The sequence below is a fragment of the Pelophylax lessonae genome, assembly GCF_965119305.1.
Source record: "Pelophylax lessonae genome assembly, chromosome: 3".
In the NCBI taxonomy this organism is placed as follows: Eukaryota; Metazoa; Chordata; class Amphibia; order Anura; family Ranidae; genus Pelophylax; species Pelophylax lessonae.
In genome coordinates, this window is record NC_138770.1 from 360,356,870 (window position 1) to 360,380,337 (window position 23,468).

At 43.9% G+C, this 23,468-nt stretch overlaps 1 protein-coding gene across 1 annotated transcript in view; it reads right to left on the minus strand.

Moving 5' to 3' along the window:
- Positions 1–23,468, minus strand: part of ME1 (malic enzyme 1) — a 399,810-nt gene that overhangs the window by 306,600 nt on the left and 69,742 nt on the right. Inside the window, exon 3 of the mRNA XM_082250089.1 lies at positions 3,196–3,345. Coding sequence (XP_082106215.1) covers positions 3,196–3,345 — 150 coding nt within the window. The remainder of the gene's footprint in view (positions 1–3,195; positions 3,346–23,468) is intronic.

A 23,468-nucleotide genomic window follows, 5' to 3' on the forward strand; every position in this document is an offset into this window, starting at 1 on the left:
TACAATCAGCTTGTCGGGTATTTCCCAAACGATCAGTGTTTCTGGCTAAAGCTGGCAGCACTGATCAATGTATTCCAACGGCGGAGAGAGAACACAATAGCGCAGCACGAGTGATTACCTCATCCACGTCGAATGTGTGGATGGGGGAATTGGATCATTTTATTTTCGTTCAGCTCACTGGTTCAATGAAAAAAAAATGATTAATGTACGAGCGGCTTTATACTGTTTGGATATTGGTTTGCTATAAGTGTCATATACTGTATGTTGTATGTTCCCTAATAAATTGTATTGTTCTCACTTTAAACAGTGGTATCTTTCTGTGTGTAGCTCACATATCTAGTCCCACTGGATTACAGGTAACCTCTTACTTCCCTGACATGGCCTGTTCTAGGTTTGAATAAACAAGTAATAAAATTAAGACTCCTTTCTGGGAAAGATATGAGGGTTTATAGGAAAAACAAGAAAATAACTTTTTTTTCAACGCTGAAGTGCTTGATGGCAGGAGCTGAAACTAAGGAACATCTGGCAAAAGTGCCACTTCTGACACCAAATTGCAGAAAAATTGTGGAAATTATGCAGCAACCGGTTGCTTATTAACTTTGTGATGTTGAAAAGTCTTTTTTTTTTTTTTTTTTTTGCTGTAAAAGCAGATATACTGTACACTTTGGTGATCCTACATGGCAAGGAGTCACCATATGCTAAAGAAATGTTATCTTAGAACCTAAGGGCCCTTTTGCATGGGCAACTGGGAGACAGTAAAAACATGTGACTGAGACACAGTTTTACCACCCCATGGTAAATCTGCTTTGCAGCCATGGCAATTTTAACACAGTCTGCAAAGTTTGACAGGTGGTACCACCTGTCAAATTTGCCCATTAAGGTAAAAAGGAGTGTGCTGCAACCGCAAGAAAAATACTTGGCTCGCGGTTGTTGTGGATGTTTTAATACAAAATCAATTTAGGATTAAAAAAAGGAAAGAAAAAAAAAAGCAGACATTCAGGAGGTGGCAGGATCACCTCCCGAACAACTGCTAGCCATTTTTCAGAGGGCATTAGGCACTTCCACCAAAGCAAAAGAGCCCTAACAGTGTGCTAATGGTAAATCATGAGCACTTTTCATGTTTAACTGCAAACATGTGTAGTGAAGCCTTCTATAAAATGCTGAATCAGGGATAATTGTCTATGTTTGCATGCCGCACACGACTAACTTACCCCCTCCTCCCAAAAAAAAAAAAATACTACAGAAGCAGATTACAGTATAGCTTATAATAAACTTTTATACATTTTAAGTCACATTTATTCTTAAAGCGATACTAAACACACACTGTTTAATTTACATTATTCCTTCTCTTTCTGAATATGGATATTGGCACTATAATTATTTTAATTAAAAAAAAAAAAAAAAACACATCTAAGTACCTTTTTCCTAGTCAATAAACAGCTGTCAAATGACCCAGCTCTTTCACAGACTGTCTGCAGGGAAACATAAGAAGGAGGAACTTCTAGTTCTCTGCTGCTGCTTGCATGTTTAAAATAAAGAAAAAAAAAAACAGCCTTTGGAATACAGAGTAAAAATAAATTATCTAAGTATTGTGTGCTAGAAGTAGCTGTTAGTGTAGGAACATTTTGGTTTGGCTGAGAGCCAGGCCTGGGTTGTGAATATGGGTCAGGGTTGACTCATCTAGCAGCTCCCTGTGATACTTCTCCCTGGTCTGGAAGTTGGTAGAAACCTCTAGAGCTGGAGGGAGGGAGTAAGGAGGGGCTGACATGCATATTTATGATCTCCTCGACCAATCCCAAGCAAAAAGGGTCTGGAAGAGGGCAGTTCACATTATAAACAGACATGTAGAAGATGGAGATGGAGTGTGGAGGAGGCTGTCGGTGGCACTTGAGGGTGCCCCCTAGTCTGGGGGGGGGGGGGACTTTGGACCTGGGGATAAGGTGCTGGAAGAATCTGCCAAAACACACGGAGGAAACCCTTCCTGGAGGCACAGGAGGAAGGAGAGGAGAGCAGGAGCAGGTCAAAACTACTAGGAGTTCTCCTGGTGGGCTGGTGAGTATAAGTCTGAAGGACTGCAGGGAGAAGATAGCCTGGAGGGCTACTGAAAGGGACAGCTGCAGCCAGGTGGGTTGGCAGTGCCTGAAGAGGTGGGGCTGGGATCAGTGGCTGCAAAAGTAATGAAAGCTGGACGCTGAACTTTCACTACACAACCAAAGAGCCTCAGGTTCCTGACTGTAATGGGCTATTGCCTCATCTGACTAAGTGGCTGCTGGATAATTCCCTGTGTTCCAGCTGGGTTCCATAAGCAAGTGAGTGCTGAAGGAAGAAGAGGAGCTGTATATAGAGATGTATATAAAGACTGTATCTAGGAAGAGTTGTCTCTGAAGTTTGTTCTGAAGTCAAGTGGGTATCCCATAATTTCCCATCCCTATCCATGTTATTGACCCCTCAATAAAACAAAAACAACAAAGACTGTTCTCTGACTCTAGTGTGCCTGTGAAGATTCAGTGTGCCTGGCTGTGCAGGGTGGATGGATCCCAGCTACTTGCGGCTCCTTAGGGGGGTAAGCCACCCTAATAAACTGGTTTAAATCATCAATACAAATATATATTTGATATCAAATCTTTATTATTTTTTAACAATAACATGGTGTGGGGGCAGATTTCTGCCAGTCACATACTGGCCCCTCAAGCCTGTGTCTTAGAATAACAGGGAGGTGAAGTCTCCATTAATCAAGATGTACTATCCCACCCCCATCCTTTTTAGCTAGTTAGTAGCCATGAAGGAGGAGGGAAGGAGTGGGCTGGCATTTAAGACTGTATATACGTCGACATGTGTGACTATAGTCACAAGGGCTGCTCAGATGTGATAGGGAGGAAATGCTCAGCATATAGACTTACTGAAAACTGAGCATGTGCAGAGTTGCCACCACAGCTGTGCACTGGGGACATGAAGAAAAGGTGGAGATAGGGGTTTTTGCAGAATACAAAAAACAAATCCCATAGTGACTGAGTAATTATGAGCAGCATGTAATACACCATTTATTATTAGTTTTTTTTTTTTTTTTTTATGATGTGGTTTTAGTGACGTTTTTATTAACAATAGCCATCACTCAAAAGCTAAACATTTTTGTGGGTCACACCACTTTAACTGTATATTTTACAAAGTAATTACTTAAATGTTAGTTCACAATACCTTGGTCTTCGGAATGCTAAGCCATACTGTTGACAAGCCAAGCCCACAGTGGGAGTATAAACGATAGGCATGAATCTCTCAACATCAGACGTCAAAACTTTGTAAAACAGCTTTTCATTCCGATCTTGCAGTCCCATCAGCAAAATATACCTGCATGATAAAAAATGATTAAAAGATGACCTGAAAAATAGTATGTGATGTAATAGATGATCGTTGTACATACACTTTCTCAAATGTCTTCTCATGTATCTACAAACATACCCGATACGAAAGGGAGACACATTGGTGATATACACCAAAACAATTTTCTATACTTGGTCCTGGTATTATAAACTGTCACCAAGAAGCCACAACAAGGCAATTCTTTCGAGAACACCTGCTTAAGATTACAAACCATTCTTTGCCATTTCAGCTCATCTGCCAGTTAATGAACCCTTTGCCAAGCACATTAATAAATCACAACGTTTGGCTATTATAAACAGTTCTTCATCTTGTAAGTCTGTAGCAGAGCCAGAGCTATTACATGAGAAGCCAAGTTATGATAGTGGTTCAGGTTTCTTGAGGACAATCAGCATGGAATTCTGGCTGCAGAATGCAGATTACAATTAACGTTCAGTGACCAGAAACAACTAAATGCCATGCACTTCACACATTTTTACAAATACAGATTACATATATTTCCTTTACATGCATTAACAGCCACAAAACAAGAATATTTTTAAAGGTATAGTCCACTATAATGTATTTCCACCCACCACACCTTTTTCTGTTGAGTCACTGGTGGTAAAACCGCAGTTCTCTGCTCTGTCTTCCCTCCCCTCCCAAACCGCCCCCCCTCTCTCACACTTTGTTGTCTAACTTCTGTTTACAAACTGATGGTTTTACTTTTGCTGCTGCATTTTCTATAATCTAAATTAGAAGACAGAATCCTGTACTGAAGGAACTACTTGGGCACATTGCTAACCTCATGTGGGTTCAATGCATTGAAGATGTTTACATTTACTGAGCCATAAGAAGTATGCAGATCAGGAGCTTTGACTCTACTTGATACAACTAAACTTGATAAAAGGCAAATTCTTGGCTCCCTCAGCTCCCCTCTAATTGCTGGTGTAAAACAAAACAAAAAAAAACTACCTAAATTCTCCTTTAATCACCTATATCCACGATGACATGACATTCAGATCCCAAGTCTTCTCCTTTCTTCGAGTGTTCAGTTCACCAACTGTGTGATGTGGATATTTTCTATTGACTATCTACACCTGGAGTCTTCTTAGGATCCAAAAGTCTGTAGTATTCAATGTTAACACAAGGGGACAGGCTGGCATGGACAAAACTACAGCACTGTATTACCAACCCCTGCATTCAGAAACTTTGCTAAAGAGCGGCTTGAATTGTGAATCCTGTACAAGCCCTGGGCCTCATCAGTTCAGCAGGTGAGCCCAGGCAACTGACAAGCAGGAGAAGGTGATGGAAGTGGCGGAGAAAATACTTAAAACTGATCCCCCTGTGACTCCTTCTGCAGTGCAGCTTGCTTCTCCTCTCTTTCCGGCTAGCGTTCAACTGCTGCAAGGGGAGCCACTGGGGGATTAGTTCCAGTTATGCACCCTTCTACCACTTCGATCAACCCTGATCTGACCAATCTACACAATCTGACCCTCTTTCCCACATCTTCGATCCCCCTGTGTGTCCTCCACTTCCTGCAGCTCTGCTGGCTTCTCTTTCTTCCCCCCTCTAACTTTTAGCTGCTGTGGGGCACAGGAGAATTGGGGGTTGATTTACTGAAGCTGGAGAGTGCAAAATCTGGTGCAGCTGTGCATGGTAGCCAATCAACTTTTAACTTTAGCTTGTTAAATTGGGCTTTGAAAAACCTGGAAGCTGATTGGTTTCTATGCCAAGCTTCTTCAGATTTTGCACTCTGAAGTTTTAGTAACTCAACCCCTTGGTGTCAAGATGGAGAGTGGGGGACCAGTAAATGTGTCCCTTCATTTTCTGAATGAACACAGTGAGCAATAGGTACAGACTGCTCATGTGTTCATTCATAATTGCAGTATAGTAACCTGTGTTCAGTTTGTGAATGAACAGGGAGCATCTATACAGAGTGCTTTCTGTTCATTCATTCTGCAGTGCAGCTGAGTCACCAAAGTCCCCGAACAGAGCTGTTAAAAAAAGATAAAAGAATAAAATAAAATACAATTGTACACAATTGTTTAACAAATAAATAAGGGCTCATTTACAAGCGCATTGCTCTCTGAAGAGCAATCTGAATTCTGATCACTCTTCAGAGAGCATTTGACAGGTCGTGAGGGGGCACTGTATTGGCGCCTGACTGCCTGCTTTAACCCCTTCAACCCTGCACTAGCGCGCCTTAACCACATGCGGTTGCAGGGCTTTTACAGAGTGGCACTATTTACTTGAATATGATACTATCACTGCAAGCAACCTGGGGTATAATTACTGCCAAAACTTCAGGGTTTTACTGACCCCCAACCTCGCATATAAATGAGCCCTCAGGGCTCATTCACACAGGAACTCTGGCCGTATGAATAAATGGTTTGTTCTTGTGGCTGGAGCTGCCTGTTAGTTTATGGGAACACAGGAGATGTATGAACACAGCCACAGGTCCTAATTTGATAGCAGTGCAGGTGTGGGTGAGTGTCCCTGAATGTACACTATGTTCAGAGCCGTACACCTGCACCCCCACTCCTGTCAAATTAGGACCTGTGAATGTGTTCATATAGCAGCCCATGGCCTGAATGATTGTTACTCACTTCAGCTTGGTTATAAATGAAAATCCAACAGTGAGCATTAAATGCCTTTTGAATATCCTTGTGTAGCCCAAGTCTAAATGCTCCTGCCTGCTGCTGCACAGACTTGGCTGTCACTTAAGCCCCGTATACACGATCAGATTATCGAACAATCTCTCGTCCGTTTTTTGTAGCATGCTAGTCTGATGTGGAAAGTGAAGAGGTTATTTTCATACGAATTTTCCTGTACGACAGAATTCTACTTCAGAAGTGATGTCATGTGTTGGATTGCTTTGTATGTGTTCTTTCTCTCTGAGCATGCCTAGTCTTGCTCTTTCGATTTTTTTCTGTCGAAATCTGTACTAATAAGACGAAAATCGGAAGATTTTATAGCCTGCACATCAGGATTTTGTCAGCCCAAAAGTCGGAGTTGGCTGTCGAAAGCACCATACTAACAATCCGAAAATCGGCAGATCGTCGTCGGACGAATTTTCCCTACAGATTTTCTTATCGTGTGTATGGGCCTTATGGCTGCAGCCTCTCACACATAGCCACCAGCACTGAAGCATTTCTCCCTCCTTTTGGCAGCCAGTGTACAGTGAGGAGTGACCACTGGAGGGGAGCAGGAGAGAGAGAGCATACTTATTAAGGCTATTTTCAGCCATATAGAACTGGAGGAGAGCTCACCCACCATCCCAGGGCATAAGAAGACACTGATTGGCTATGCAGCCTGAGAGGAAATAGGACTGCTGGGAACTGCCTAAAATTATGGGGGATGCAATCCCCAGAATACAGTTTCTTAGCAAGTCAAGCATTAGATGTAATAGAAAAGAGGGTGTAGTTGAAAAACAAATTAGGCCATCATCCCAAATGAAAGGGAAAAAAAAGAGAAAAAAAAACCCCCAAAGGGCGTTTAAGGGGCACACAGAGTAATTTCAATCCATAGTAATACTGTGAATTAACAAGATTAGCAACAATTCTGTTGGTAATAGAATACAACAGTCATATTCTATTTTGAATGATATTGATCAATAAAATGTGCATTTTAGATTTTAGAAATACTCTCTTGCTGATTCACACTATTGCAATTGATTGACATTACTCTTCCCCCCCCCCCCCCCTAAAGTCTTGTTAGGTTTTTTTTGTTTTTTTTTTTTACTTTTTTCCTTGTCAAGCATTAGATGGGACTACTGTACAAGTCACAGGGGTACAGGGATATGCAAGAGGAGGAAAAGGTGGGGGGGGCCTGGGCTCAAGGCAGTTTCCTGGGGAACATAAGAGTTGCTATGTTGGAGAGCTACCTGCTGTACTGTTCGCCACAGTGTCAGAGAATGAGAGACTGGGCTGCCACACCTGTACGTAGGTTACAGCTGCCAGAGAGCATCCTAAGTCTTCGCCAACACCATTGGTTCTGAATGCTAGAAAGTGGGAGGAGTCATAATCACAGACTACTTGGTGGTGAAAGGCCACTGGCTTACTGGCTTCCCCTGCCCACCTTTTAAAGGGACTGTGTTACTCCCAACTTGGGATATAATTTGGGTACCTACACCTGTATTGTGGGATCCACCCTTACTTGAGCGCTCCAAAGCAGGAATTTTGGGCCCCAAAAGCTAAAGTACATTGGCCAGTGGAAGGGGTTTGGAGAGGCTGAAGGACTTCTCACTTTAAGTACCACCCCTTTAATTGGGACCTTCCTAGTTTCAGGGTTCAGGTGCAGAGACAATCTGTTCTTTTGTTATTTGTGGTGTTGTGATTGTGGTTTTGCAGATGGTCACAAGTTGCAAGCAATTGTAATATAGTGACTTAAACCCAACACTGGGCAAAACATACATTTTGTTTTGAACAAAGAAGGTAAGGAACAGGTTTTTATTGCCTCCTATACCCATACTGGGAAGATTTCCCCTCACTTCCTGTCTGTACAGGAAATTATAGAACATTTCAGCAATGGGGACACAAACAAAGACAAAGCACATTTTGATAATGTGGAGAAGAGGTAAAATGGTAACAATTTTTTTTTTTTATTGCTGTTCATGCAAGTCAAGGTGATGCCAATACTCTCCAGGGCATACAAAACATAGCTCCCAACTGTTCCTGATTTTAAGAGACTGTCTCTGATTTGAAAGTCCCTCTGTCCCTCTTTCCTCCTCATTTATCCCTAATTTTAGTGTTATCTATATAGTTGTATATAAAATACACTAATCTTTCAAAAAGTGTTTTATAGTGCAAAACGTTTCATCCAATTTCTAAATTTGTAATTTTTTTAAAAGCAAGTATTAAGGAAAAGTATTGGTGAAAAAAAACACTTGTGTGTTTAACTGATTATTGTTTTTTTGTATAATGAATGCAAATATCAAAGGTTCCTGCAAGCTACTATGACCAATACTACTTCAATCTAGCCAACTGAAAGCACTGATCACCATCTAATTCTGAAGTTTATAGTGCCACAACAAAACAAACGTTAGTGCTGTGCTAAATAATATCATATAAATTCTATTGGACAGGATAGATAATCAATCCTGTCCAATAGATTTTCCCCCTGATGAAGACATGTGACCCTGTGTCGATACGCGTAGGGGAGGGACAAAGACAGTAACGGACCCCAGGTGGCTAGGTAGAACCAGCTTCCCAGAGTGTGGACTGATGGCTTGCAGGCACGAATGAAACAGCTGTTGGAGGATATTTTGTATGTTTAGTCTGGTGCGCTGGAAGCACCAGCATAATGTGAGTACCTACACTGTTGTTTTTATTAAAGATCTGCTTTTAAGGATAGAAGCACTATTGAATTATTTCTTCATATGTGACTCTGTAATGTGGATAAGTGGAGTGAGGAGACTAGCAATACGTATTGGGGGCGAACTGGATACTCATCCCCAGGGCGGGGAGAGGTAAAAAGGCAGTCCTAGACTGAGCTTAGGTGCGAGGTCACATCATTTGAGGTGAGAACCCAACTATAAGGGGCAAGCACTCATGGTGGTGGCACATGGATGTCTTCATTTAACTTCACGAAATGAGGAGGAAGAGTGAGCACCCCGTACAACACAGATGTCGGTGGTGGGGAGGATCATCACAATATATTTACATAAAATTTGCATAGATGTGGACTTTATGTTTTTTAAAAGAAGCATTTGATTATATCACAAGTATTATTAATTCACATGTTACCTCTATTATAACACGCTTGTCCCAACGGAGGTTCTAACAGTGGTTTTTAATTTAATTATTTATATATTTTCTTTGTTTTATATGATATTATTTAGCGCAACACTAAAGTTTGTGGCAGGGGTGTGTCCTTTGTCTACATACTTTTGCTAATAGGTGTCCCTCTTTCCTATCTCAAAACGTTGGGAGATATGACACTATACATACGTCTTTAACAAATATAGATTTTGCACATACAGTGAAGAGACTCTCCCTATGGGGTTTATTTTGTTAAAGGCAAAAATGTTCACTTTCCAGGAGAATTTGCCCCAGAACTTAGTGAATGTAACAGGGTTTTACCTTGCAAAGAATACCAAATTACATGCAAGGAAAATGAAAAAACAAAACAAAAAAAAAAAATGCATTTTTTTTCTTGCACGTGATTGGATAATGGAAGTCAGCAAATGAGCTCATTTACTGAGCTCCAGGAAAAATTACTTTGCAAAGAGCAATTGGAAAAATGAACAGTCTATTTGCCTTTCGCATTTGTGTTAGATCAGGTAACACATATACTGTAACACCACTAGTTTTAACATTCCAGATATGTAATATAGGTTTCATCACTGAAAAGCAATCATCCATTGAACAGTAGAACTGTGAAAGAAAAATAAGCAAGACTTGGTAGACTGAACAAAATGTACGATTGTAATTTGCTTAGGTGAGTGTCTCTGGGATGTCTTATCCTGCCGTGAGCTGTGTATAAAGTATAAAGGCAGAATTATAAAGACTGGTCTTGTTAGGAAGTCTCTTTTAAATGCATCAAAAAGGAATGTTAGAGAAGAGATGTGTAACTAAAACCAAACAAATATTAAATGCACAGGCATTCATTCTGTCTGACAGGCCAGCTGCTGACACGCAGAGGCATTTACTATTCCTCCTTTGACAAAAAGAATGTCTTGTGTAAAGGGATCACTATTCCACACTGTGAATACTTAAAAAAAAAACCTACTGATCGCAGAATATTGGATCAGTATTACAAAAAATATTACAATTATTAATGGAACATAAGTATGGGACAAAGGTGCCACGAAGACATTCTTTAAAAAGATAATTTCGCCAAGTGATAAATTCATGTGACTGAAGAAAAACAATATGCAAATGTTAATCTAGGCCTTAAAGCAGTATTAAACTCAAAAACAAGTATTTATTATATTGCAGTTTACCAATTCCTAGCTGTGATGGCTAAATCTTTTTCTAATTTTTTTCCCTGGTGATAAAGCCAGTAAGTCTGTTATTTGTCAGCTTTCTTTAACAGACCGAGCTGTCCAGCAGAAGTGGTAATTAGAAGGTTGAGCCAAATCATTTAACACTGACAAGGTGCTTACAATGGTCATTTTCTATTCATTTATATAAAAACATAATCCCAAAAGTAACTAAAAACTGTTTTCTGTAACTGCCTAAAACATGATAGCTGGAGTTTGGCTTTCGTTTGTTGGTCAATTCTATCTAAATCTGCTAGAGCTTTGACAATCCTGCTTTCTCTGTTGCTCCTGAATCCAGAATGCAGATAACTTAAAGCGGAACTAAACACTCCAATACTTTATAGTCAAGGAAGCTGCAATCTTAGTTTCTGTTTGATCTGCTGTTGACATGGTGCTGCAGATGTGATCAGTTATTACACCAGCCATTTGATGGCTTCACAATTCAGTTGAGAGCAAAAGCAATTGTGACAGTTAGGCTCGGTTCACACTGTGGCTGCTTCAAAGTCACCCAACTCTGAAGCCGCCCTGTATAGCATGACTTCAGTGTGGCTTGCAAATAACTTCTTTAATAGAATTCAATGCAAGCCACTCCGAAGTCGCCCCCAAGTAGTGCAGGAACATTTTTCTATGTCAGACTAGGTCGCCTGACAAGTTGCCCCAGTGTGAACCGAGCCTTCGTTTTTCACAACATGCCTGGATTGTAACCCTTTTGGGAAACCAGTAAATTGATTGGTTTTGTTCTGTTTTGAGATAGAACGTGTGTTACTGGCTGGATCGCTAAGTAAAAAGAAAGAAAAAAAAAGCCTTAAAAAAAGGAAAACCACTAACTTCAGGATTGGAAAGCTGTTTTTTTCTTTACATTTTTGGTTTTGGGTTTAATGCCATTAAAGTATCTAGAACTCCTGCCTGAAGCGATTATATTGCAAATGTATACCCATTGCTAGCTAAATCCAGCTCATAGTTTAAAATATAGCTGCGATATTAGTGGAAAAGAGTGGAATAGGGAACACTGGCCACAACACAAGCCCATAGAAGGCCTAGGGGGAGGAAAGGCCTCTATACATGCCTTAATACTCTAGAGTTATCTCAAATCTGAATCTTCAGCATTGGGTTACATAAACTTAAATGTAAAAAATTTAAGATTTCTTTGTAACCTGTATTGTGGCCTAACCTGGTTGCACAAGGCAATGACATGTGCTTGCAAATCACTTTTAATCGAATTGCAAAAAAACTTAAGGTGACGGTGCACAAACCTCAACTATCTCTCTCTGAAGAAAAAGTAGTCTCTCTATCTGTAACTTTGTAAGTTGAGTCTAAAAGAGGTAACATATAACTCAACAAGGAAGCGCTCTTCATTAACATGACTGGCACTTCAGTAACAGGACACTGTGTCATTGAATACTTGCAGGACCACAGGAGACCAGATTTTCTCACTATTGCCACCACATTTTCACTGCTGGCTCCTGGAGCACATGCTCTCTCTCCCATTCTGCTGGATGTCTCCCACTGGCAACCTCCCACTGCTAGATTTCAGAACATCACAGCTACAATCAATGCATGGTTACTATTGTATATTCATTTTCTTGAACTACTCTTATTTTACCAGCATATCCTCTCCTTTTCTATGTTATTCTTTTTTATGATATGATTGTAGTTAAAAATTCTGGCAATATATTACATACAGTACAACAACTCAAAATATTTTGGTTTCTGGTGATCAGTGGGATCTTAAACTGAACCTGTGAGCCATTATAAAGAAAAGTCCTGACTAGGAGACAATACTACAAAATGGCTACTATTTTCTTTGTTAGACTCTTGTGATGAAATCAGAAAGACAAAACATGTCAGGCGTGGCTACGCAGCAAATGGATGTGACATCAGAACAGGAACCGGAAGTGATGAACAGGAAACGGCTGGAAGTGGGTGAAATGCGGTTGCAGAACCACTACTGTGTATCTGGTGGAATATGATGTATGCAATGAGCCTTTATTGAATGTTGCTTGTGAATTACGTTTCACTTTTAATAGAGATGGTTTTTAATTGACCACACTATTGGAGCCGTTTCTTCCCTTTTATGTTTTGATGTGAATAAGCCTGTTAATAGCATGATGGAGGAGTGATGTACCTGGAGCTGAGGAAAAGACGGGGCATAGTTTCCAATACTTTACATGGTTGTGCTTGTTTGTATAGAAATGCGCACATGAGCACAAACGTGCACTTGAGCGCGAACATTCGCACTGGCGCATGTTCGCGCACACCTGCAGCCACAACTGGCACCAAATGCTCTATTTAAGGTCAGTGACAGCACTTAGACTTTTCTGGATGATCTTCAGCTACGGGTACTCCTTGATCCTTTGTTTCTTGAATTCTGTGGATTATTTGTTATTGACCGGCCCTGCCTCTGGACTTCTCTGCTACCTGATCCCTGATTTTGACCCATGCTTGCTATAACTAAGCACCAGAAAAGATGTGAAACATGTTAGCTGTGCTGTATCTCATTATCCTATATTGCTGTATGGATTGTTGTTATATATGGATTAAATAAAGGTGATTTCAAAAGAGTGCGGCCATTCGGACTTTGCTACTACAAAAATGGGGCCTTAGGCACTCTGAGAGATAAAGGCCTGGTAAGGTCTGAGGTAGACTTTCCTGTAGAAAGTCTAAAATGCAGTTAGAGCTCTGCGTGTTATTAATACTGTATAGTACACATAGGATTGAGCAGTGCCAAAAAGCGTGGCTCATTGCCCAAAGGTCACAAATAAGGATATGATATGTTAACTACAACCAGAGACTGCAGAGACTGGGTCACAGCTGAAGCTGTACCACAGCTCTGGATTTGGAGTGCACTCTGCTGTGGCAAACTAACAAAAACCTGGAAAGTGATTTGTTTGAATTACAGATTAAGGTAAAGGTAAAACTGTGGTGAAAAACCCATGCATGCTGTCCTACCTGAGGTGTGGTCATACGCAAGAAACCACAAGGTATTTCCTGGCAAATGCAGGAATCCCACACAAAAGGGAGGGTACACAGTCCCTTGAACAACAAAAAGGTGGTAAAGAGTAGGGATGATCGTACATTGGGTGTTCGAAATTCGGCCGAATTCCAAACTTTTTGCGGTAAAAGTTCGGAATTCGGTCACCCGAACCGCCCAAAATGCAATGGGACAGGAAGTGGGCTTTAAAAGCCGTGATTGGCCCAGAAACATCAGTAAAAGCCAATGAGGGGGCAGGAGTCTGCTAGGAATGTGATTGGAGTGACTACAGGGACCAGAGGCCAATCAGGAGTGAATACGCCCCCCAGTATATAACATAGCCCCGCCTAACCTCTAGCACTGTAATACAAAGGCTTTGGAAGAGAGTGGAAGCATTTGTGTTTCTCCTGCTGTGTTAAACAACATTGCTGCATAGCCGATTGCTTGTAAAGCTCAATATCAGCAGAAGAGCAGTCAGCTTACAGAAAGATTGTCAGTGTAGTTAGAAATACAGCCATTGTGCTGTTTGAGTTAGAAAAAAAAAAAGAAAATTTAAAGGGACAGTGTCAGTTAGAAATTATCTTCTGCTGTATGGAGCTGTTCTTTTAGTGTGAGGAAAGGGATATGCAGTGTAGTTAGGGTACTATATACCACTATAGCTAGATTCAATAATAGTTTTTGTAGGGATACTTTTAAGTGTCAGGGTTCCATCTAGTGAGCACGTTGCACTGCTGATATATCTACAGCAGGTATACGTGCTTGCTAGTCAGCTATTGTGCAAAATCCATTTCAGCGATACACACATCTGCTGTATTTAGCGACAACTTTGGGTCGCATAGCACTGTGCGTTTTGCAGGCAAATTTCACCGCGCAGAGTTGCCAAAGCCTCAGTGACAACTTAACGGCTGTTCTTGTTGTAAGCGTTAAGTCCACTGCAAAAGGCTTTGCTACTCTGCGTCACACACATCTGCTTTATTTAGCGACAACTTTGGGTCGCATAGAAGTGTGCGTCTTGCAGGTGATTTTCACATCGCACAGTTGATAAAGCCTCAGTGACAACTATACATAAATTAAAATTCATCACAAAAAAAAAAAAGATTATTTTTCTTAGAATTTCAGTAGCGCAGGGATGGTGTTACCCTCCTTTCATAAAGTGCAAATAAATAAAGTGCATAAATTGCATAAATAATCCAAAACATCCAACTAAGCAAGAACAGAGTCCTTCAAAAGTCTTTGTTTATGTAGTGCCAGAGCAATACACAGTGCCTTTAATGCAGGGTCATTGGTGTCAGTTATAGGAACCACCGTACAATGTCACCACCACCAGCTCTGGCACTACATAAACAAAGACTTTTGAAGGACTCTGTTCTTGCTTAGTTGGATGTTTTGGATTATTTATGCAATTTATGCACTTTATTTATTTGCACTTTATGAAAGGAGGGTAACACCATCCCTGCGCTACTGAAATTCTAAGAAAAATAATCTGTTTTTTTTGTGATGAATTTTAATTTATGTATAGTTGTCACTGAGGCGATGTGAAAATCACCTGCAAGACGCACACTGCTATGCGACCCAAAGGTGTCGCTAAATAAAGCAGATGTGTGTGACGCAGAGTATCAAAGCCTTTTGCAATGGACTTAAAGCCTCAGTGACAAGTTAACGCCTGTTCTTGTTGTAAGCGTTAAGTCCACTGCAAAAGGCGTCACACACATCTGCTTTATTAGGAGCAAAAGAAAGGCGCGGTTAAGCAAAAAATTCATTTTTGAAGGTTTGGTTCTGGACATGCTACAGAGCTGAAACTTCACAGGTACACTTTTTAGACCCCCCCCCTTCCCCCCAGACACTAAATCCAAAGAAATCTCTTTTTTTTTTTTTTTCAATCATTTTTTCAATAATTGGCTCTCTATCAAAAACGACAATTCTTAAGAACTTATTTTTGCCTGATTCATAGTCCCTGGGGCATGACCCAGAACCCTAGGAACTTTTTAGGGGCATTTATTAGGTTTTAGGGCTTCAAAATGGTGTTTTTTGATTCCCGAAGTTCGGGTCCCATTGATTTTAATGGGGTCGGGAATCCGAACCGAACTTTTGGGAAATTCGGGTGTTCTGGTCAAACCAAACTTTTCAAAAGTTCGATCATCCCTAGTAAAGAGTAATATGTTGAAAAGATGTGTATTAAAATAAAGGTTTAATTTATAGATGGTGTTCACATAGATATATGTTGTAATGCACCGTGACAAACAAATGCTGAGCTTCTGAGTAAGCCCAGATGACGCCGTATGACGAAACGCGTAGGGCAGGGTTTGTGTACGTCAATACGTCACTTCCGGGAACGGTGGTTTGAGCCGGTGGAACGCGGAAGCGGTCCGGCGAACACCTCTCAAGCTGACAGTGAACTCCCTAACTGTGAGTGGATGCTACGTTAATTCGTTTGATACAACATATGCTACGCAATGGAGGCTTATCCTTTATTTTAGTGACCGAGAAGTGTCGAGGCATCGGCCGAAGGAGTGTGGTAAGCAGCGGTGTTTTGGTGGGTCATCTACCGACGCCATACTTTGTTTGTTTATCTGATTCCTTAATCACTACACGTGGTATTTGGCATTATCAGCACTCGGCACTTTATATGTATAACATATGATGTTTACAGTATGGTGCACTAAGCACAGCCCATAAACAGCACGTAGCACTTTATATTATATTATTTTATTATATCTTATTGCGTGCACTTTTAGCACTATATGCACTTTTCTATTTGCACATGCACGATTTAAAGTGGTAGCGCCGGTTCCAACATTTTTGCAACCTTTTCTATTTTACTACCTCAGAGGTAGGTTGGAGGCAGCTTACACCACCATTTAAGCCTGATTCAGTACACATAAAAACTCCATAGCGCTGGTATACAATCCCTTTTTCTTTATCTTCTAGAACAAAGCTCCATGGATCACCAAATTAAGATTGCAGTATCCGTGTATATTGCTACCTCTCTCTGCTTACTGCATCACTGATCAGGGGTGGACTGACCGGTTGGGCAGTTTGGCCGTGGTCCGAGGGCCTGGTCAAGGAAGGGGGCCTGCCATCGCCACCTGCTCAAACTCTCTCGGGTCCAGCCAGAAAAAAAAAACTTGCGGCCGCAAGCCTGCAGAAACTTTTTTTTTGGCCTATTCGGGCCCTAGCGCGCACTAGTAATGATATAATTGGAAGGGGCCCGGGTAGAAGAAGCCAGCCCAGGTTTGTAGAAGGCCGCCGCGCACTGGGCCTGCCGCCGTCGCTCCCCTCCTAGTCTCTCCCTTGCCTTGGCAATGAGGGCCCATAAGGGCGGAAGCGAAGAGGACATGCCAGCCACAGCAGGACCAGGGTGCCAGCCACCCATGGTCAGTGACCCACCCACAGCAGGACCAGGGTGCCAGCCAGACACCCATGGTTGGTGACCCACCCACAGCAGGGTCAGGGTGCCAGCCAGCCACCGACAGTCAGTGACCCACCCACAGCAAAGCCAAGGTGCCAGCCAGCCACCCATGGTGACCCACTCACAGCAGGAAGCAAGCCAGCCACAGCAGGGTGCTAGCCAGCTACCCACCCACAGCAGGGTGCACCAATTGTGCCAGCCAGCCACCCACCCACAGCAGGGTGCACCGTGGCAGCCAGCCACCCACCCACAGTAGGGTGCACTGTCCATGCCAGCCAGACACCCACATCAGGGTGCACCGTCCATGCCAGCCACGCACCCACAGCAGGGTGCCAGCCAGCTACCCACCCTTAGCAGGGTGCACCATGCTAGCCAGCCACCCACCCACAGCAGGGTGCCAGCCAGCCACCCACCCACAGCAGGGTGCGCTGTCCATGCCAGCCACCCACCCACAGCAGGGAGCCAGCCAGCCACCCACAGGAGACAGCCACCGAGGATGCGAGTGCCAGCCAGCCACATAGGACGTGAGAGCCAGCCACAGCTACAGTACCCATAGTTAAGGTAAGAGGAACACGTTAGGGTGCCAGGAAACCAGACCACACGGAGATGCAGGTAAAATAAAGCAATTTATCAGGGCAACAACAATAAACGCACAGAAAGAGCGAGGAGCTAAATCAGGAACAGCCGGGGTCAGACAGTCAAGAAGCGGGAGGTCATCCAAGCCAGGATCGAGCCTAGAAGCGGGTAGTCATCCAACCCGGGTTCGAGTCCAGTAGCGTGTAGTCTGCCAATGCCAGATCGTCTGCCGATGCGGGGTCGTCTGCTGATGCGGGATCGAGAGCCAGGAAAGTCGTCAGCCAAGCCAGGTCTTGCACGGAGGAACATGGAGACCAGCCTGCTAGCAGTGTTTGGAGCACAAACACAAGGGCAAGGAATGCAAGCTATCAGGTGATATATATAGTCAGGTGTGCAACCTTATCACTGAGTGATGCACAGGCAGCAGGCAACTGATGATGCAAACAGAGTTTATAAGAGACAGCAGTCTGCACGTGTCCAAGAAGGCTGCCAACAGGAAGGCCAGGTAAGACCTTGACAGTACCCTCCCCTCAACGGCCCCTCCTCCGTGGAGCAAAAAACAGTTTCCGAGGAAAGCGAGCATCGAAAGCGCAGAGAAGGGCGGAAGCATGAACATTAGTGGAAGGAACCCAGGTGCGCTCCTCAGGACCATAACCCTTCCAGTGCACCAGATATTGAACCTGACCTCAGAACAGACGAGAATCCAAGATGCTGCTAACCTCATACTCCTGATGATTGCCCACGGGAATGGGATGAGGGCGAGGAAGTGAAGAAGTATAGCGATTGAAAACCAGTGGCTTCAAAAGTGATACGTGAAAGACATTGGAGATACGCATGCCTCTAGGAAGATCAAGGGCATAGGCCACCAGGTTCACCTTACAGAGGATGTGAAAAGGCCCAACAAAACGGGGTGCCAATTTAAAAGTGTGCACCCTGAGGTTGAGATTACAGGTCGACAACCACACCCTCTCGCCGACCTGGTACAAAGGAGCAGATAAACATCTCCAGTCTGCCTAGAGATTCTGACGATGTGCAGAGACCCATAGAGATTCTTGAATCTGCACCCAAGAGGAACAGAGGGCACGAAGACGATCCTCCACAGCCGGGATATCCTGTGGCGAGAACAACTCGGGCAACACAATGGGTTGGAGCCCATAATTGGCCATGAATGGAGACATTTCAGAAAACGATTTCCTTGCAAACTCTGCCCAGGGTAGCAGATCAACCCAATTGTCCTGATGGTCAGAGATATAGCAAGGGAGAAATTGCTCCAGAGCTTGGTTGGAACATTCAGCTGCACCATTGGACTGTGGATGGTAGGCCGAGTAGAAGGAGAGTTGAATATCCAACTGGGAGCAAATGGCATGCCAGAACCTGGAGACAAACTGGCTCCCATGGTCCGAGACAATCTCCTTAGGCAACCCGTGTTAGCGGAAAACCTCCTTGGCAAACACCGAGGCAAGCTCCTAAGCAGTAGGCAGCTGCTTAAATGGAACACAGTGGCACATTTTGGAGAACCGGTCGACAACCATGAGGATAATCGTGTAACCTTGAGATGTGGAAAGTTCCACAATAAAATCCATAGCCAGATCTGTTTCCCAAGAGGAGATGTTAAGTTGGTGCGGATGGCAGCCGGTGTCGGCATGGAGTCCTCCCTGGACAACTCAGAATATTGGCGAGACAAGGCATCAACTTTAACATTCTTGGAGCTGGGCAAATAGGAGACCACATAGTTAAAACGAGACAAGAAAAAGGCCCATATGGCCTGACGGGGTGTGAGCCTCTTGGACTCCTAGAGATACGTCAGATTCTTATGATTGGTGAGAATGAGAACTGGAACCACAGAACCTTCAAGCAAGTGTCTCCACTTCTTGAGAGTCAGGATAAAGGCCAAGAGCTCTCTGTCTCCAATCTTGTAATTGCATTCAGCTGGAGACAGCTTCTTGGAGTAGAAACCACAAGGAAGTAAGGGTCCATCAGGTGTCCGATGCTGAGACAGGAGGGCGCCTACTCCCATCTCAATCGCATCTACCTCTAGAACACAGGGCGAATCAGGATTGGAATGAGACAGATTGGGAGCCGAAGTGAAAGCAGACTTGATGGCCTTGAAAGCTTGGAGGGCAGCAGGCGTCCAATTGTAGGGATAGCTGCCCTACTTAGTCAGACCTGAGATAAGTTAAGCCAAAGAGGAAAGCTCCTTATAATTTTCTGATAGTAGTTGGCAAACCTAAGGAAACGCTAAATGGAACGGAGACCACTAGGGAGAGGCCATTGTAGAACAGCCAAAGCCTTCTGAGGGTCCTCGGAGAACCCTTTCAGCAGAAATGATGTAGCCTAAGAAGGCAACCTGAGACAGGTGGAATTCACATTTCTCAAGCTTACAGAAAAGCCCATTCTCACGCAACTATTGCAGCACTCGTCTGACATCCAGGTAGTGTGATTCAATGTAGTCCGAGTAAATCAAGATGTCGTCCAAACGGACTACCATGCATTGCTGCAACATATCATGAAAGACATTATTGATGAACTTCTGGAAGACAGTGGGCGCATTGCAAAAGCCAAAGGGCATCACTAGATATTTGTAATGACTAGTTCTTGTATTAAACACAGTCTTCCACTCATCGCCCTCCTTGATCCTTATGAGGTTATATGTGGCCCTTAGGTCAAGCTTGGTAAAGACAGTTGCTCCCTTGAAGCGGTCGAACAATTCTGTAATCAACGGAATCGGGTATGCATTCTTGACCGTGATGCGATTGAGGCCCCTATAATCAATGCAAGGTCTCAACCCACCCCCCTACTTTACGAAGAAAAAACCATCACCGGCTGGAGAAGTGGACTTGCAAATGTGCCCCCGGGCAAGCACATCCGCCACATACTCCTCCATGGCCTTATTCTCTGCAACTGAGTGAGGATAAACCCTGTCACAAGGGGGAATGCCACCAGGTTGCAAGTCGATGGCACAATCGTACGGATGATGAGGAATAAGCGTACCAGCGTGCATCTTGTCAAATACATCTTGATACTCATGAGATTCAGTAGGCAACACTGAATCCGAGGAGTTACTTTTAAATAGGCCCATGGATACAAACAGCGCCACACTGTGGAGACCAAGAGAGGATCTCGACCGACTGCCAATCAAAGGTTGGATTGTGTTCCTGAAGCCAGGGGTACCTCAAAACAACAGAGTAATGTGAAGACGATCTAACCTGGAAAAAAGGTTGATCGCTGTGAACAGCCCCTATCTCCATGTTAACCCGAACAGTCTCGTGGGTAACCTGTGCCGGTTGCAGGGGCCTGCCATCAATCACCTTGATGACTAGTGGAGAAACACAGGGCTGCAAGGGTATGGAATTTGCAGCAGCAAACATACTATCAATAAAGTAACCGCCAGCACCGGAGTCTACCAATGCCTGAGTAACCACTGAACCTGCTGCTCAGGAGAACACAACTGTAATTAGCGGTTAATCTCTATGGGAAACCAGGGATGAGGAAATTCCACCTAAGATCTGCCCTCGACAGGACCTTAGATGTGAGTGTTTCCTGGACGGGTTGGACAAGATTTCAGGAAATGCCCACCAAGGTTGAAATACAGGCACTGGCCCTCCCTCCTTAAAAAAAGTTCACTCAGCCTCAGAAAGAAGAGTGAACCCCAGCTGCATGAGTTCACAGCCAGACACACCATCCCCAGGAGGCGTGGGAGGTGATGGAAGAATTGGTGGGGAAGAAAATGTAGGAGCCAATCTGGTAGGAGGCCTGCACAGGAGCTCCTTAAACAATGATCTCTCCCTGAGCCTGGTATCGATCCAAATCAGGAAAGAAATGAGAGCTTTGAGCTTGTCAGGGAGATCCTTGGCCACAATCTTGTGCTTCAATGCATCAGGGAGACCATGAGAGAAGACAGCCACCAGAGCCTCATTATTCCAGCCCACCTCTGCTGCCAGGGTATGAAATTCGATGGCATACTCGGCAACGGTTCATATACCCTGTTAAAAGGACAGGAGCAGCTTAGCAGCAGAGGCAGAGCGAACGGGCACATTGAATACCCTATGAAAGGAGGCAACAAAACTCGGGTAATCGAGTATCACACGATTATCATTCTCCCATAAGGGATTCACCCAAGCCAAGGCCTTGTCCGAGAGCAACGAGATTAGTAAGCCCACCTTGGACCTGTCAGAGGGAAATGCCTGAGCAACCATCTCAAAATAAATGCCCACTTGGTTTAGGAAGCCATGACACTGACTCGGTTCATCTCCATAGCACTGCGGGAGGGGGGCTAAACCAGCCATCCCTCTGGTTTCAGCTACTCCAGCCACAGCTGGCAACAGGAGCAGCAGCAAGAGGAACCACTGGCCTAGAAGCACCAGGAGAAAATTGTGCTGTGCGTTCAAGCAATGTCTGCAACGCCTGAGCGAAGTGACCCAAAATGTGATCTTGTTGATCGATCCTGGTAACCAGCATGGGGAGCGTAGGAGCACCTGCATTGTCAGGATTCATGGCCCTTGTGTACTGTCAGCAAGCCAGGAAACCAGATCACATGGAGATGCAGGTAAAATAAAACAGTCTATTAGGGCAACAGCAAACGCACAGCAGGAGTGAATCAGGAACAACTAGGGTCAAGTCCAGAAGCGGGTGGTCATCCAAGCCGGGATGCAGTCTAGAAGCGGGTAGTCATCCAAGCCGGGGTTAAGTCCAGTAGCGGGTAGTCTGCCGGTGCGGGGTCGTCTGACGATGTGGGGTCGTCTGCCGATGCGGGATCGAGAGTCAAGAAAGTCGTCAGCCAAGCCAGGTCTTGCATGGAGGAATACGGAGACCAGAAGACTGCTAGCAGTGATGCACCTTGGAGCACAAACACAAGGGCAAGGACTGCAAGCTATCAGGTGATATATATAGTCAGGTGTGCAACATCATCACTAAGCGGTGCCCAGGCAGCAGGCAAGTGTTGCTGCAAACAGAGTTTATAAGAGACAGCAGTCTGCACATGTCCAAGATTGCTGCCAAGAGGAAGGTGAGATAAGACCTTAACCGAGCGCTACACAGTGCCAGTTTTATTTCTACTTTGTAAGAGGTTGGGGCAGGGGTGAGAGTCATGGCACAAGGAGGGGGTCTCGTGAGTTAATGAAGGTGTTCACTGTACACTCTGTTATAAAGCAGCCCCCTCCAGGTACTATTAGACTCCTTTGCAGTCTCTCATGGGGCCTGGAGGTGGCTCTTTCTAACAGAGACTCTCCAATGAGACACTGAAAGGGGCACCTCTGTTAGAGAGACCCCCCTCCCCGTCCCATTATACTAATTTTTAGTCTCTAATGGGACCTGGAGGGGGGTCTCTCTCTAACAGACTCTCTAATGGCCACTGAGAGGGCCTGTGTTAGACAGAGACCCCCCTCCAGGTCCCATTGGAGTTGCCTGCTTCAGTTCCTGTATCTTGTTTACTGTTGAATGTGAAGAGATTCTGTTATTAAACAGTGTTTAAAAAAAAAAAAAAAGGGCAGAAGTTGTACTTTGTACAAAATGTAGGGGTGGGGAAAGGGGCGGGTGGTGGTCAGGGCCGAGTTATGCATGGGGCCTTACAGGGGGACCCTTTGCTTTATTTGGTCTGGGGGCCCTGAGTGTTGTCAGTCCACCCCTGTCACTAATCATATTCAAACGGCCCTGGCAGTTTTGAATCTAAATTGGTATCTGTGAGAAGCCTTTTGTACTGGTAGTTTTTCATCAAGGTTTCTATGTGTGAGAGGCATGTTCCAGCATTACCAGCAGGTGTGTTCTAATTACCACACTTTTAGAGTGTAATGGATTGGTGAAGTAGAACTATGTCTGCATAAAAAATAAAAAAAAAGGAACTTCAGCGGGTGGATTATTCTCCCTTTATGAATCTGAAGTTTTCGTTTTCAGTTTTTACTCCCGTGAACCTGAAGCCCTCGTTGCTATGGAATGCAACTGTGCAATTGTGCCACTTTACTTGAAGTAGCAATTTCAAAGCCGCTGGTTAGTGTGATTTCAGGTGTGTCGTGCATGACATCTGTGCTCCTTCATGGACAGATGTCTATGAAAATTGCACCTGAAATCGCACAAAATAGAGCAGGAACCTTTTTTTCAAATTGGTGCAGCACTGCAAAGTCAGTGTCGCACCGATTTGAACAGCTCCATTGCCGACAACAGGTTGCGACTTGTTATGC